Source organism: Triticum dicoccoides, chromosome 5A, assembly GCF_002162155.2.
Source record: "Triticum dicoccoides isolate Atlit2015 ecotype Zavitan chromosome 5A, WEW_v2.0, whole genome shotgun sequence".
In the NCBI taxonomy this organism is placed as follows: Eukaryota; Viridiplantae; Streptophyta; class Magnoliopsida; order Poales; family Poaceae; genus Triticum; species Triticum dicoccoides.
In genome coordinates this window covers 659,494,161-659,511,526 of record NC_041388.1, presented here as the reverse complement: position 1 = coordinate 659,511,526, position 17,366 = coordinate 659,494,161, and the positions used below count along the sequence as shown (strand labels likewise).

Below are 17,366 nucleotides of genomic sequence, written 5' to 3'. Positions count from 1 at the left end.
GAAGGAGATGAGTCGGGAGAGTGTCATCCCACATTGTCTTCCTTGAAGACCTTTGTTGACTGTTTTCGAAAAAAATTGGAACATAAACATATTTGGGATCATGCCCTAAAGATGCATGTGATGCATTAGGAGTCTCGTTACAAACTTACCCGAATTGGGATTATGAACCATACAGTGTATTTGGTTAGGGGTAATTGGAATTGGGGACGAGACATGGGTACATGACTTTAAATCCATCGTATGATTAGAGGACATGGGGGTTAACAAGGGATTAGGCACACCACTCTATTAATGTATTAATAGTGGAGGGTAGGGATCATGAGGGAACTTTTTAGTGATTACATCTTAACCCTTCATCATAACTGGTCATGATCACTGGCTAAGCCCTGGTCAATTATCACTAACCAAACAAATGGAATAAATCTCAATCAAATTCACATAAGTGTCGGACAAAAGAGTGAGAATAAAATGACACATCCAATGTATAATCTCAGTACAATTCTCACCTACCAATAGTTGCAAAACATGTCGAGAGGAGATATCCCAAGATGGGAATTTCTGAAGAACGTCCTCACCCCTTGATGAGGGCCTAGGTAGTCGTTATTTTGAGGGCATATCGCTGCAAAAAAAATATAGGTGGATGTTGCGAGGATTCTCCAAAAAATATTTATTGTGAAATGGGTGTATCATGCTGCGTGTAGGTTGAAATATAGAATTCGAGCTCAATTGAATGAAGGAGAAGGGAGAATGGCAACACACCCGGCTTGGAATAAACTATGAGCGGGATGTGTTCATTCCAAAATGCATTTTTGTAATTGAGGGTTTTACATGGAATAGTCCCTTGCTAGTGCACTCTCGTGGATAGTCATATAAAGATTTCAATTTTATGCCCATTTATGCATAACTGGTCTTGAACCTAGAGGACTTTATGTCACATGTTGTTCCTCTGTGATCGGAGCAAGAGAGATTTGGGAATTTCTCATCTGAGGGAATATGTGGATTCCGCGGTACCTTGGGAGAGATTAGGTACAACGATTATTGAGGAGCTCCTTTGCTACAATCTTCTAGGAGGTATGGTTCTACCTAGAGGGAACGATATAGAACTAGTCATGCTGACCTACTAGTTCACTTGGGTGGGAGTTGTGGAAGGTTCCCCACGATGAGTAAAATGCCCCCCTCCCCCGCGTGCGCGCGTAGAGGACTTGTCACTAATACCATGGTGCGGAAGGTGAAGGCTCCAACGAGGCAATAGAGGTGGGTTAGACCGGTGTTAACTTTGTATAAAGTTTAACATGGACGCAATCTTCCATGAGGACTTAGGTTTGGATTGTTGAGAGCGACACTCTGTGGTTCAACACATGGCTTTCATAACAGTTTGATGCCTATTCAAGAAGTTCACCTTGGAAGCTTGTGTACTGCTCATGGGCTACAACTTGAGGAAGATTTAGGGGGTCTTGTCTATTGTGACCGAGTGAGACTTCATGTGCAACCCATTTTGAATTCATCAGAGCACCATGTCTCTTGGACGATGGTAACGGATGATTGCCAATAATGATGAGTATGCTCGGTAAATGATGATACTTCATCGTGTCCGAGAAACAAATGTAGTTGCGCACGAGGTTTCTCGATTTAGTTATGTAGAGAGTATTGCGGAGGCATGCCATGACCATCCTCCTTACTTCTTAGTCCCCACTTTTATCATAGACATGGTTTGAGTAAATTCGTTGACGGAGGGTTCCTTATTATTTTTAGAATTAATGCCCTTTATTACACAGTCCAGCTGGCGACTGAAATGTCGACAGTCGTGGGCGGCGAAAGAAGCACAGGCGACGGGTAGTTACATCATGAAGGTCATAATTTGCAGGCGCTTGCTATGTGAATGTTGAAGAGGTTCAGGTTTCCAACTAAAGATATATAGGGCTACATGATAGCCTATCGATTCCAAAACTTACGGTCAGACATATCGGGTACACTATTGCTAATGAGCCAATGCATGTCCCTCTTTCATCCCTCACCACCTCTACAACAACACCATAGTCACCATTCTTCTTACATCAGCGTCAACGCAAATCTTTATATGGCTCGATAACAAGTAGACCATCGTAAACCACCAGTTCCTTGTTGATGGTTCACTAGTCCTTACATGTGTTCCGTAATAGCAGGATCGACGAGTGCCCACACACATTGAGATGTTGTGCAGTCAGTGTGTGTATGCAGTTGAAGCGGGTGGCCATAGAGGTTTTTACGCAACATGGGTGGTTGCATAATCTCCGAATCGGTCCACCTTCTCCGTCGACATAGGCATAGTTTCGGTCTCATAGGTCTTTACTGTTGCCACTTTGTCGTTTTTATATTCTTTGTCAGACTGTTCGTTTGATGGTTGTGTGCATCTTAACTATGCGGGTGTTTCTCTTTATGCTTTGTATCCGCTCGATGCTACTTTTCGAGTAAATAAAAGCGTCCTTTATCGAGGAATCACTGCTAGTGAGGGCTGAACCCGAACGGGCGTCGTGAAGTCAAGGTAGAGCTCAAGAGCTTGATGTAGCCTTTGGTGAGTGAGTGCATGCCTCTGTGAGTTAGTAGAGCCACATATGGAGAAGGTATTGTGCATGCTCCTATCTTGTATGCCACCATAAGTTGGAAGGGAGTGTCGGGCCAGCCTCCAAAGAAACACTTGAATTTTTGCAGGGACAAAATTCTTCCATTTAGGTGCTTTGTTGCGCCTCTTTCTTTAGTTCTGAGCATGATACATTGCTATATGGTCACACGTCACGATCTTGCTTGGTGGCCAAAATCATCTAACATTCAAATCGAAAAAACACCTTTGGCGGTGTAGAAAACCATCAGATCCCTCAGTAGGGGTCCTGGCGTAGCCAAAAGTCTCAGAGCGGAGGTCGCACTGGGAATTTACCCAAGTTCAGGCCTTCGAAGAGTAATACCCCACATCCTGCTCATGTTTGTTATTCATGGTGGAGGTATACCTTGTGTGAGGGGTTATAATGATTATAATAACGAGATTGCTACCAAGAGTTGTTTCTACGGGAGTAGATGGAAATGAGAGCTCCCTAGGTTGTGGAGAGATGCGATATAGGGTTTTACAGAGGGATAAATGCAATCTAGGGTTGCCGCCGCCACCGGCTTGGGGGTTAAGTTGGTCACATGGTGCTTATCCTCTTCGTCGGGCCTCCCTTCATCGTTGGGCCTTGCGGGCCCTCTGGCAGGCCTTCTGTCGGGCTCCCCTCGGTCAGCCACCCCCATTAATTGTATGATACCGTCAACCTTTTTTCATGACTCCATGCCAAGAAATCCTCCCCTTCCAAGGAATTCATTTATGATTTCATGCTTTCGTCGGTTCCAAGGTTCATATTCCCTTTATCAAACCTTGTTTTAGTATATCAACTTCATCCATCATGACCCTCCAGGACTTCTTTTAAGTAAACCACATGTCATTCATTCGTAAAAGAAGAGTACAAGACCCACCCGAAGCCATCATGTAGAGGCAACCAAACACAATAGGCTCAATAACTATGCCTCTCGCGGAAGTAAATCCGCGACTCTCGTGAAAAAAAGAGAAAACATGTTTTTTTTTGTTTCCGAGGAGGCACGGCCATGCTTCTCACGAAAGTACAATCATACCAGCAAAATGTGACCCTCGTGAAAGAAAAAAAAACAAAAGACACGTTTTTTCTTTTCGTTTCCGAGAGACAATGCCGTGACTCTCCCGAAAGCACGACTGTGCCTCTCACAGAAGCAAAACGGCGATTCTCGTGAAAGGAAAAACATAAAAAACATGTTTTTTCTTTCCGTTTCCGAGAGGCACGGCCGTGGCTCTCGCGAAAGCACAACCGTGCCCCCCGCGGAAGCAAAACCATGACTCTCATGAAAGAAAAAAAACGCATTTTTTTCGTTTCTGAGAGGCACAGCTGTGCCTCTCGCGGAAGCACAATAGTGCCTCTCGCGGAAGCAAAACCATGACTCTCGCCAAAGGAAAAAAACAGAAAACACGTTTTTTCCGTTTCTAAGAGGCACGGCCGTGACTCTCGCGAAAACAAAACCATGCCTTTCGTGAAAGCAAAACCGTGACTCTCGCGAAAGGAAAAAAAGAAAACACATTTTTCGTGATTTTTTTATTCAAAAGCTAAGGAAGACCGATGAAAAATCGAAACGTCGAAAAAACCCGGAAAAAAATTCGTTTAAAAAGCCGAAAACGCATGCGAAAAAGTAAAAAAAAATCCGGAGAAAGCGCCTGAAGCGCGACACGTGGCAGACGCTGAGAACGCGTAAGTGGCGCTGATCGTTGTGAGGCTCTGAAGGAGCACACGTTAACTAGAGATTTCGGTTATGCTGTCAAAAAAAAAAGAGTAGAGATTTCGGTTCGCTGGTCATCACATGTAAAAAGGGAAAACAGTTCCCATAGGCCGCCCGCCGCCGGCTCGGGCCCGGTGGTCTGGTCTTGGGCCGACACGCACGGGAGAGGAAGCCACTCTCCCCAAACCCTTTGCCCAGCCAGTTCCCATTAAAAAAAAGACCCAAACCCCACAAATCCATCCCGGCCGACCGCCGCCGCCGCCGTTGCCACCCCCACCGCCATGAATCCGGCATGCGCGGAGGCAGCAGCCGCCAAGAAGTCCCGGCACAAGGACAAGAAGGAGAAGAAAAACAAGCGCAAAGACACCGCGGAGCACCTCGGCGGCGAGCCCGCGACGGCCGACGAGGAAGCCGTCCACAAGAAGAAGAAGAAGAAGCACGCGAAAGAGGAGGAGGAGGAGGCGGATCCGAAGGGGAAGCCGACGGTGAGCATCGCCGTCGCCGGTTCCGTCATCGACAACGCCCAGTCCCTCGAGCTCGCCACCCTCGTCAGTAACCCCGTCCCCTATCACCTTCATTGTACCTTGCATTTCTTACACTAGGGATGCTTATAGGAGCGCGCCTCTCCTGTTTCAGCTGGCCGGTCAGATAGCCCGCGCGGCGGCCGTATTCCGCATCGACGAGATCGTTGTCTTCGACAGCAGCCCACCTGCGGAGAACGGCGGCGGCGGTGCCGAAGACGAAGAGGAGAGCGGTGCGCGGTTCCTCGTTCGCATACTGGAGTATCTGGAGACGCCGCAGTACCTGCGCCGCCGTCTCTTCCCAATGCACAAGAACTTTAAATATGTGGTGAGAATTTCTTACGGTGGTGGTGGTTACCTGATAAGTGGGGATTTCTAGAGGTTGCTCATTTCGCTGTGCCGCTTCTGGTATGCAGGGGTTGCTTCCGCCTCTGGACGCGCCGCACCATGTGCGCAAGCATGAGTGGTCTGAATTTCGTGAAGGTGACATCTCTCTCTCTCTCTCTCTTGTGCTGCCATTGGTCTCGATTTCGGTTGCTGTGGTGTGTGGTCACAACATGAAATGGAGTTTCAGTTTATTCAGAGAGCATTTTGGTAGTAAAACATGAATTTGGCAATTTGTCGTGGCTCCTGTGATATATATGGCCAATTGACCACAACTAAGCATTTCATAAATTAGGGTGCAGCCATGTAAGTCTTGCACTTATCCTTTTTTTCATAACTTGGATAGCTTCATTCCAGTGTTCGATTGTTACTTATTGTATTTTGAACTCTATCAGTCATGTCATTGAGGGAATACTTTGTTTGGCTTTTGTTCTGGTATTTCTTAAGGGCTGCTTGAGCTGTCGATGGTACTCGGTAACATGGTTATGTATGTAGAATTATTTGCTTCAGCAAATGCTGCTTCTGTTATATATCTCTAACTTTTGTTAAGGATCAGCTATATCATATCGAATGATGTTCTATCACACCTTATGTTCCACATGTATGATTTGACATGATGCTTACAGTATACTGAACTTCGACAGGTGTAACATTGGGCGGGGATCGTTCAAAGGGTACACTTGTTGATGTTGGGTTAAGTCAGGTGTGTATGGTACTCTTATATGCTCATTTTGTTCTCCTGCACATGTTTGAGAAAACGCTTTTGTTGAAATTTAAATTATGATTTATGCTTGATGTATTCATGTAGAGAGTTAACCGATTTGTACCATTGTGGCAAACTATTAAATACCCCACTCTGTACAAGTTATTTGACGGAAACAATATATCTAACATTCATAAAGTTATGCCCATCCCTGAGTAATGCTTCATGCCAACAAGCAACCGCTCTGCGAGTGTGGCAAGCCTATTTCATTACAAGCAAGCACATTTAGTTTTTTTTTCTCAGGAGTCATTATTCTTTGTGTAATTATTAATGTTTCTGAATTAAGTTGCATTTACAAACGGCCAAACATGTAACAATAATTGATAGAAGCAGTGACGAATCCAATATTACGTATTGTGGCTGTTGAAACTAATATAAAATGGATCTATTGCGCTTACCTACAATGTGGTATTATCTATTTGGTTTGATTTATTATTTTAGGGGTTGAGATTATAAGAACACTTGTTCAATTCTAAACCATCATCTCTAGGAACTGTGTTATGTTTAAGACAAATTATACGTTTATAACAGCCGTCAACTTGTCCTCAAGCTATAGAAGAAGCTACTGCACCACCACTATGGGCAATGTTGTTTTACTTTGATTAATTATTGTTTTTAGATAACCTGCAAACAAGCGTTTCCAACTCTTTCATTAAAAGTAGAAGTAATTAGATACTCAAGACTTGGGCTGGGATCAAATATTATACAATGCACAACACATGCAACACGCACGCAGTTACACAGTAGCTACTTCTCATGGCAGTTCGTGCAACCTGTAATTGAAAACCTGCTGCCGTCGCTCCACCTCCGTCTTAATATCATTTGCCACAGACCAGAAGTCCTTGCTCACCCCCTGGAACACCCTGCTGCTATGCTCCTGCCGTGGACCAAACAGTGAGGGCAACCATGGAGCCAATATCCTCCTTTTGCGCTCAAGTCTGCTCTCCTTAGCCACCAATTCTATTGGGAGTCTATCGCGGTAGGGGTTCCAGAGTCGTAACCAACCCAACTTTAGAGTGAGAACCCAAAATTGTTCTTTGATAATTTACTGTGTTCTGACTGTTTACACACAATTTATTGTGTTTGACTGTTTTTAAATTAGAGTGTTCCTATAAAATTGTTTTTTCTATGAAATGTTGGAAAATGAAGATGTCATGGGTGGGTCAATGGACAATGCCCAATGACACAGGGCAGCACCAAGCTAGGAGTAGTCCCATGATCAAGGAGATAAGTATAACAGGTTATTTAGTTAGTAAGGATATCAATTTGGTTAGGCCAGTTATAAGCTTAAATACAAAGATAATGATATGGGTCATTAGAAAAGTTTGGATTATGTTGTTTGGTGTCAAATCAAGTCTTCCTTGTAAAAGGGACACCATGTACGGATTTACCCCATATGGATTATCCCCCTCTCTTCGTGGCCCATGGCAGACCCATGATAGAACATGTGATTCTGTTGCTTCATGTACTAAACAAAATGTCTGCATGTCTTCCTTTGGACGACCCTTGATTGATTATTAACATATTAGACAAAATGCCAGAATGCAGACCGTCCCATCCACAGTTCTACACCTAAATTGCCTCTAGACAAATATCTGACCCTATGTTTTTAAGGCGACGCCTTACCGCCTTAGGGAGGGGGGGCGCTTTGGCGCCTAGGCGACGCCTAGGCGGGCGCTTTGGACGCCTAGGCGCCGATTTTCCAAAGCGGAGGGGGAGCGCTTCGACGCCTAGGCGTCGCCTAGGCGTCGCCTTAGGGACGCTTTAAAAACATAGATCTGACCATCTTGATCTAATGGATTTGAAATTAATTCTAGTTATCACAATTCTGCAGAACGTTCTGGTTGAGCAAATCCTAGAACAAGGAAAAAGGGTAACTGTAGCCATGGGAACCAACAGAGACCTTACACCAGGTAAATGGCCGTTTCATTACTCCAGGCAATACACATGGTTATGTTGATGTTCTGTGTAAAATTTTGGTAATACTTGTAGAATTGAGGAATCTTTTATGTAATATAGATATCGTGTTTAAGTACCATTAGTATTGGTTCACACTTTGTACGAATTTTCCATACATTAATTTTCAGCTCACCACATGTTCTTATTGCACCCACTTGGGCCAGTCACATTCCAATTTACATATATATTGGAGAGCCACAGCCAACTCCGCCTATGTCTTCTAGGCATAGCCGGTCCCAAGCCCGGGTAAAGGAGGAGGGTTGTGATAGGCTTGGCGAGCCAACGTAAAAACTAGCCAGTCCCATAGGTATGAAACCCATTTGAGCGAGAATAGTACTAGGATGGGTGACCTCCTAGGAAGTCCTCGTGAAAGGGTTTCATATCTAAGGGTTGTGATAGGCTTGGCGAGCCAACGTAAAAACTAGCCAGTCTTTTGGGTATGAAACCCATTTGGGCGAGAGTAGTACTAGGATGGGTGACCTCCTGGGAAGTCCTCGTGAAAGGGTTTCATATCTAGCCTACCCCAACTTGTTTGGGATAAAAGGCTTCGTAAGTAAGTAAGTATTGGAGAGCCACAGCCATTTCAGTTTTCAGTGGCCAAATATATTTAATCTAGACTCCATTTTATTATAACTGTGGTCTACCTGTGGTGTACATCTCTTTGTTCTCATCTAGTTCTGTTTTGAGTAAATTGAACTGTACTTGTGTCGTTTTTTCCATTTGATTGTAACTTTTGTATGTACGTCTAGCTTGTATAAGGAAAGTCGTTCCTCCGTCCTCACCCAGCGAAGAAATGGGATCATATTGGGGCTATAAAGTCCGCTATGCTTCAAATTTAAGTGGTGTTATCAATGATTCACCATACAAGGTACTGCCTGTAAGGCTGTTATAATGCAAATGCAGAATTTATTTTGCCAGCACTTACTATTTTCACCACTTCTAGGAAGGATATGATCATATCATTGGCACTTCTGAGCATGGTGAAACCATTATTTCATCTGAGCTAATCTTACCTTCATTCAGGTATGTGGACCACCTTCTTGAGAATTAAAAAAAAAACAGATTTGCTTACCTGAATGTGTAAATTTCTTCTTCCTAGATGATATGGTGTTAGGATTTATGAACTTATTATTTGCCAATTCATTAGAATTTTGAGGTATAACTGGAGCAGACATAAACTATAACAGTTCAACAAATAAAATGGTGCACAATTTCATTTTTTGTTTTGTTTTAATTGGATAATCTGGAAGAAGTTGCTCAAAAATGCCAGTTTGCTGAACATGTTGCACCTCTTTTGTACCTGAAGTCATAACTCCCATTTGTAATCACCTCACAATGGCTGGATTCTTTTTAGCACAGCAACAACAAACATTATTATTTTTTGGCTTGATCAGTTCATAAGCAGACAAAACATTTTGTCCAAGGCAATGATGATTGATGAACATTCACTTGGAATAATGAACTAATACGTGTTAGTAAAACCCTTTTATATTGATTCCTGGTTTGTATCCAGGCTTTGTTAAACTGGCGGTTACTGGCCTGTAAACCAAACCACGTCATCCTCTTCGATTTTTTAGAGAGGGTCTTGTTCACTATCTAAGCACTCCTAAACTGCACAGGTATATAAATAATTGTTTCTGTGATGGATGAGGATTTGGAGCACTCGGGTGCTCCACCCCCTATATGAATATTAAATTAAAAAAAAACAGGAAAATATAAAGAATCTAGAATTTTGGGATATCAAACCTGGGTGCCCAATCTACTCCCTTGTGAAGTTTCGTGAAGAAATGACATCCGTGGTAGTCTCAGTAAAAAAGTCAAAAAATTCCTATGTATAGATAAAACTGTTTGGATGGATCGTAGGTCGGACTGTATTTTCTTCGCCACGGATACCATGTATGCCATATCTTAATGAAACCACGGAAGTAGAATGGGCACCCAGGTTTTATATGCACCCGAGAGCTCCTATGTATTTACCTTTCTGTGATATGTTAATTCTGAAACAATCAAAACTCAGAAGCTTCAAACCCCGAACTGGTTGTAGCCTAGTTAGCATGAACTTACCAGGTTCCGATTTTTTCTCTTCTGGTTCCCATGATCTGAAACCCTGGTTGTACTCACGTGGTTTCCACTTTACATCTATGAAGTCTCTATTGCGGGAGTATGTGCTGTTAGTAATGTGCTCTTCACTGCACAGGCACCTTTTAATTGCGTTTGGTGGACTGGCTGGTCTGGAAGAAAGCATCGAAGAGGACCCAAATCTGAATGTATGGTTGCATTGTACTATTTAATCTGATATTTACTTTTGTCCAGTCTAGAACCTTGACAATAAGATGCTTATGTCCAAACATTGGTCTATGTCCAGGAAGGGACATTCTCTGTGTGTCTAGCGTGCCTCCATTCACGCTACTTTCTGTAAAATGTGTTTAATAGTAATAAAATCTTTATGTTAAAAAAAACTGATATTTACTTTTGTCGTCACGAATGTCTCACTATATAGTCCAATCATATTGCGCAACCTGATCACTTGTATGATAGCGAGGAAGTATGACAGATGTATTTTTTTTGATGATTGAATAAAAATACGAAAAAGTTATCTCTGTTGGATGATAATGTGATCTGATTCGTCATCAATTAGTGTCTTTACTACAGTTGTTCTTAGTATTAAAGTGAGATATTCCTCCGAACAGGGCAAAGGTGCAAATGATGTATTCGCATCTTATTTTAATACATGCCCCAACCAAGGTAGCAGAACAATAAGGACAGAGGTATGTGTCACTTGAGAGCTTGTAAGGTTATTCTTTATGCAGGATATTTGTTGTGCTGAGAGTAAACAAGCATTTTTCAGGAGGCACTTCTCATATCCCTTCAGTACTTCCAAGACCCCATCAGGCGAGCAGGGATATCGAATTAGAAGGTTTTATGCAGACACATGCAAATACAACATTGCGCTTACCAAAGGATTGGCTTTAACGCTTGGAATAGACATGGAAGATGCACCTTGGGTTTGTTTTTGATGGTCAATCGCTGGATTGTAGCACCTACGGGGTTTTCTGCTCGGGTCAAGCACTGTAAAGCAAAGAGGAGGTGCAAGAATAGGTGATAGCTTTAACTTCTATTTTGAAACAGGCAAGGCACACATTTTCATTATTAAGAAGAGAATTTGCCTGGTTAATTAGAGGAAAACTGGGCAAAAGCCAAGATAGCTTGAGCATTGATGCTAGCATTGGTAGAGTTTTCTTAAGGGGGCATTGATAGAGTTGAGAAGAAGATCAGTGCCACACAAAAGAGTGTTTAGAGAGGGAGCATAATTATCGTCGGTGATTTGTTTTCTTTGCTCCAAATTGGCTGAAATGAGTGTTCTGTTTTATTTGCTCCAAGTTGTCTTATCTGTGGTGTATCGCCTATTTATTCACACCTGGCAACTTCGTACCACTGTATCAAGCTTCAGTTTACTGTATTTGGCTGACTTAATTAATGATTTAGAAGGTTGCTGTCAAAACATTGGTTGCAAGAATGGCAAGCAACATTGCTCTGACTTGCGGTGTTCATTTCTAACCATGGTCCTCTAGAGCCGAACTTGAATTTGAATTTCGTTACATTTTTATGCCAAATCGGGGTTTTGTGAGGCAAAATTGAAAGAAATATGACTAAATTTAATTTGTACTTTATTTCTATAATCTATGCAGGTATTGAATTTAACTGTTTTTTTAAGGCGAGATTCAAGTTATCCAAAGCAAAAAATAAGATAAATTTTATTTCTTTGCATTCAGTTACATGATCAATCCGACCTGGCCACGTGATTTTTCTTAAAAAATACTCCCTCCGTTCCAAATTACTTGTCGCAAAAATGGATATATTTAGAACTAAAATACATCTAGATACATCCATACCCACGACAAGTAATTCGGAACGGAGGGAGTATGAGATTCTGAGCCAACTTTTGGGATTGGCCGGTAAAAGAAACAGAAACACATAAGAATGGGAATTCACCAGATTAGGGTTACTAGAGCTGACAGTTCCATAGAATATGTATGACACACATACGTGTACACAGTTCCAGATTAGGGTCTTTGAGCCTGCACTTTGTGTGGTTGCTATACCAAATTGTCAGTTTAACCACCTTTGTTTACTCCCAAGAGAAATGGAACCAAGACCACCTTTCTCTACTCCACATAAAATTGGAATAAGACCACCTTTGGCGATATAACAAGTGACTCGTAATATAAGACCCTTTCTTTAACACAGCATACACGCAAAACACTCATACATGAGCACAGACCTCATCCCTATGAACACACGTACACACATTCTACCCATATGAGCACCTCCGAGAGACTGAGCCGACACATCATCTTAACATTAACGAAGTCGTCACAGACGCCTTATTAGTCGACGGTAACATCTCCTCTCACTGAACGCACATCGTCAGAAAGTCTGAAATAAATCTAGTAAAATGCAAGCACCAATGTCAAGTTTAGGGCTTAAACCCCGGTGAGCTGAGGTACCACCGTCCTTCTAACCATCGAATCACAAGTTGGTTCACTAAGACCATTCTTCTTGCACAGCGGGCTTTCAATGCATAAAAACCGCCCTGCAATGCACCACCATCACGCGTGTCACAGCACACCGGCTAAAATTACACATGAACCTAGCGTGACATAAACTGAAATGTGGTTGGTTTATCATGCTTGATCTAGAGTATATTTGCCCGCAACACTCCGTCGTTGAAGAACCTTGTCAACCGATGTTTAGAGAAAACACCGCAACCAATCTTGCGCACCGTGATCAATGTACTCGCCACACCATAGAGCACCCCATCAAACTCAACCCTGGAAGGAGGCAGTTTTTACAGTACCCTGGTACTCCCTCGGGTAGAGATGGAGTACCACTCAAATCTGACCGTCCACCTACAGAGGTAGCTTAGTCTTTTTTCTCGTGGACTTATTTGATCCTGATCAAATTACTAAACAGTAAAACTGAGCTACCCACGCCCTCCCACAACGATTTGACATCCTCCACCATCTGATCAACCTAATAGACGCTTCAGATCTGGCGTTCGTTTCATCCCTCGCACCTGCCCATTTTTCGTTCGATCACCCAGCGTGACCTGGCCACCGTAAACGGGCTGCTGCTCCGCTGGCTGACCTAGACTTTCTGTCATTAATTGGGCTAAGAGGTTGAGAGAAATAGATTAGGCCCAGGAAAATGAGGGTAAACAACAGGCCCGTTCCGTGCATACCTAGGCATCATCTCAAGAGTTACTCAAAAGATTTTAACAGGCACGAAAGGCCCTCTGCTGCCAACAAGAACAAATATGGAGAGATCGGGTCCCCTTGTCTGATATCTCTTGATGGAATAAATTGTTGTAGCTTCTTCCCATTAAACAACACAGAGAACTTGACTGTGGTGCCTGTTAAAATCTAAAAGTGAGTCATCCAATTTGGGTGGACTACAGGTAGCTCCTACGCGCGGCGCCACCGGTAAGCCATCTTCTATTCGCTGATGACAGCCTGCTGTTCTTCAAAGCTAACAATGTGGGAGCAACTGAGGTGCACCATGTACTGGACACTTATCGTCAAGCGACTGGGCAGCGTATCAACTACTCCAAATCATCAATCTATTTCAGTAAGGGGGTGCCTGAGTCGGTCAGACAGGAGATCAAAGATACACTTCACGTTCCCAACGAAACACTAAACGAGAAGTACTTGGGGATGCCGTCAGACATAGGAAGCTCAAAGAACGGGGCCTTCAAATATCTCAAGGACTAAGGATGGTAATTTTTGAAGGAAATATGCCCTAGAGGCAATAAGAAAGTTATTATTTATTTCCTTATATCATGATAAATGTTTATTATTCATGCTAGAATTGTATTAACCGGAAACATAATACTTGTGTGAATACATAGACAAACATAGTGTCACTAGTATGCCTCTACTTGACTAGCTCGGTGATCAAAGATGGTTAAGTTTCCTAACCATAGAAATGAGTTGTCATTTGATTAACGGGATCACATCATTAGGAGAATGATGTGATTGACTTGACCCATTCTGTTAGCTTAGCACTTGATCGTTTAGTTTGTTGCTATTGCTTTCTTCATGACTTATACATGTTCCTATGACTATGAGATTATGCAACTCCCGTTTATCGGAGGAACACTTTGTGTGCCACCAAACGTCACAACGTAACTGGATGATTATAAAGGTGCTCTACAGGTGTCTCCGAAGGTACTTGTTGGGTTGGCGTATTTTGAGATTAGGATTTGTCACTCCGATTGTTGGAGAGGTATCTCTGAGCCCACTCGGTAATGCACATCACTATAAGCCTTGCAAGCATTGCAACTAATGAGTTAGTTGCGGGATGATGTATTACAGAACAAGTAAAGAGACTTGCCGGTAACGAGATTGAACTAGGTATTGAGATACCGAGGATCGAATCTCGAGCAAGTAACATACCGATGACAAAGGGAACAACGTATGTTGTTATGCGGTCTGACTGATAAAGATCTTCGTAGAATATGTAGGAGCCAATATGGGCATCCAGGTCCCGCTATTGGTTATTTACCAGAGAGGTGTCTCGGTCATGTCTACATAGTTCTCGAACCCGTAGGGTCCGCACACTTAACGTTCGTTGATGATATAGTACTATGAGTTATGTATGTTGGTGACCGAATGTTGTTCGGGGTTCAGGATAAGATTACGGACATGACGAGGAACTCCCGAATGGTCCGGAGATAAAGATTGATATATGGGATAATAGTGTTTGGACTCCGGAAGGGTTTCAGAATTCACTGGAAGGGGTTCCGGATGTTTCCTGAAATGTTTGGGTATGAGAACACTTTATTTGGGCCAAAGGGGAAAGCCCACAAGGTTTTTGGAAAGCGCAAAAGGAAGTTTTGCGGAGTCCAGGGGCCAGACGCCAGGGTCCCTGGCGTCTGGGTCCAGATGCTGGGAACCCTGGCGTCTGGCCGCGGAGTCCGAGAAGGACTCTTGCTTTTCGCGTGAAACCGACTTTGTGGAGGATTTTACTCCAAGTTTCAACCCCAAGGCTCAAAATATAAATAGAGGGGTAGGGCTAGCACCCAAGACACATCAAGAAATACCAAGCCGTGTGCCAACAACCCCGTCCCCTCTAGTTTATCCTCTGTCATAGTTTTCGTAGTGCTTAGGCGAAGCCCTGTGGAGATTGTTCTTCACCAACATCGTCACCACGCCGTCGTGCTGCCGGAACTCATCTACTACTTCGCCCCTCTTGCTGGATCGAGAAGGCGAGGACGTCACCGAGCCGAACGTGTGCAGAACTCGGAGGTGCCGTGCTTTCGGTACTTGGATCGGTCGGATCGTGAAGATGTACGACTACATCAACCGCGTTGATATAACGCTTCCGCGAACGGTCTACGAGGGTATGTAGACAACACTCTCCCCTCTCGTTGCTATGCATCACCATGATCCTGCGTGTGCGTAGGAATTTTTTTGAAATTACTACGTTCCCCAACAGTGGTATCAGAGCCAGGTTTTATGCATAGATGTCATATGCACGAGTAGAACACAAGTGAGTTGTGGGCGATATAAGTCATACTGCTTACTAGCATGTCATACTTTGGTTTGGCGGTATTGTTGGATGAAGCGGCCCGGACCGACATTACGCGTACACTTACGCGAGACTGGTTCTACCGACGTGCTTTGCACACAGGTGGCTGGCGGGTGTCAGTTTCTCCAACTTTAGTTGAACCGAGTGTGGCTTCCCGGTCCTTGCGAAGGTTAAAACAACACCAACTTGACGACCTATCGTTGTGGTTTCGATGCGTAGGTAAGAACGGTTCTTGCTAAGCCCAGTAGCAGCCATGTAAAACTTGCAACAACAAAGTAGAGGACGTCTAACTTGTTTTTGCAGGGCATGTTGTGATGTGATATGGTCAGGACATGATGCTAAATTTTATTGTATGAGATGATCATGTTTTGTAACCGAGTTATCGGCAACTGGCAGGAGCCATATGGTTGTCGCTTTATTGTATGCAATACAATCGCCATGTAATGCTTTACTTTATCACTAAGCGATAGCGATAGTCGTAGAGGCATAAGATTGGCGAGACGACAACGATGCTACGATGGAGACCAAGGTGTCGCGCCGGTGACGATGGTGATCATGACGGTGCTTCGGAGATGGAGATCACAAGCACGAGATGATGATGACAATATCATATCACTTATATTGATTGCATATGATGTTTATCTTTTATGCATCTTATCTTGCTTTGATTGACAGTAGCATTATAAGATGATCTCTCACTAAATTTCAAGATAAAAGTGTTCTCCCTGAGTATGCACCGTTGCCAAAGTTTGTCGTGCCCAGACACCACGTGATGATCGGGTGTGATAAGCTCTACGTCCATCTACAACGGGTACAAGCCAGTTTTGCACACGCAGAATACTCAGGTTAAACTTGACGAGCCTAGCATATGCAAATATGGCCTTGGAACACTGAGACCGAAAGGTCGAGCATGAATCATATAGTAGATATGATCAACATAGTGATGTTCACCATTGAAAGCTACTCCATTTCACGTGACGATCGGTTATGGTTTAGTTGATATGGATCACATGATCACTTAGAGGATTAGAGGGATGTCTATCTAAGTGGGAGTTCTTAAGTAATATGATTAATTGAACTTAAATTTATCATGAACTTAGTACTTGATAGTATCTTGCTTGTCTATGTTGATTGTAGATAGATGGCCCGTGCTATTGTTCCATTGAATTTTAATGCGTTCCTTGAGAAAGCAAAGTTGAAAGATGATGGTAGAAATTACATGGACTGGGTCCGTAATTTGAGGATTATCCTCATTGCTGCACAGAAGAGTTACATCCTGGAAGCACCGCTAGGTGTACCACCTACGCCAGCAACTGCAGACATTGTGAATGCCTGGCAGTCACGTGTTGATGACTACTTGATAGTTCAGTGTGCCATGCTTTACGGCTTAGAACAGGGACTTCAACGACGTTTTGAATGTCATGGAGCATATGAGATGTTCCAGGAATTGAAGTTAATATTTCAAAAGAATTCCCGGATTGAGAGATATGAAGTCTCCAATAAGTTCTTCAGCTGCAAGATGGAGGAGAATAGTTCTGTCAGTGAGCATATACTCAAGATGTCTGGGTACTGCAATCACTTGATTCAACTGGGAGTTAATCTTCCGGATGATCGATAGCGTCATTGACAGAATTCTTCAATCACTGCCACCAAGCTACAAGAGCTTCGTGATGAACTATGACATGCAAGGGATGGATAAGACGATTCCCGAGCTCTTCGCAATGCTAAAGGCTGCGGAGGTAGAAATCAAGAAGGAGCATCAAGTGTTGATGGTCAATAAGACCACTAATTTCAAGAAAAAGGGCAAAGGGAAGAAGAAGGGGAACTTCAAGAAGAACAAC

At 43.2% G+C, this 17,366-nt stretch overlaps 1 protein-coding gene across 1 annotated transcript; it reads left to right on the top strand.

The window, feature by feature from the left end:
- Positions 1–4,503: 4,503 nt before the first annotated feature.
- LOC119303845 (putative methyltransferase C9orf114) lies at positions 4,504–11,439 on the top strand. The gene is made up of 10 exons (XM_037580994.1): positions 4,504–4,856; positions 4,945–5,157; positions 5,246–5,312; positions 5,858–5,916; positions 7,811–7,889; positions 8,685–8,803; positions 8,879–8,958; positions 10,133–10,202; positions 10,626–10,703; positions 10,784–11,439. Exons 1-10 carry the CDS (start codon positions 4,590–4,592, stop codon positions 10,847–10,849), a joined length of 1,098 nt encoding a protein of 365 aa, XP_037436891.1. The 5' UTR covers positions 4,504–4,589; the 3' UTR covers positions 10,850–11,439.
- The last annotated feature ends 5,927 nt before the right edge of the window (positions 11,440–17,366 follow it).

Excerpts from the sequence above, each read along its gene's own strand:
- LOC119303845 (XM_037580994.1), top strand. The coding sequence starts at position 4,590 with ATGAATCCGGCATGCGCGGAGGCAGCAGCCGCCAAGAAGTCCCGGCAC. Across the intron at positions 7,890-8,684 it reads CAACAGAGACCTTACACCAG|CTTGTATAAGGAAAGTCGTT; the intron begins GTAAATGGCCGT and ends ATGTACGTCTAG. Across the intron at positions 8,804-8,878 it reads TCAATGATTCACCATACAAG|GAAGGATATGATCATATCAT; the intron begins GTACTGCCTGTA and ends CACCACTTCTAG.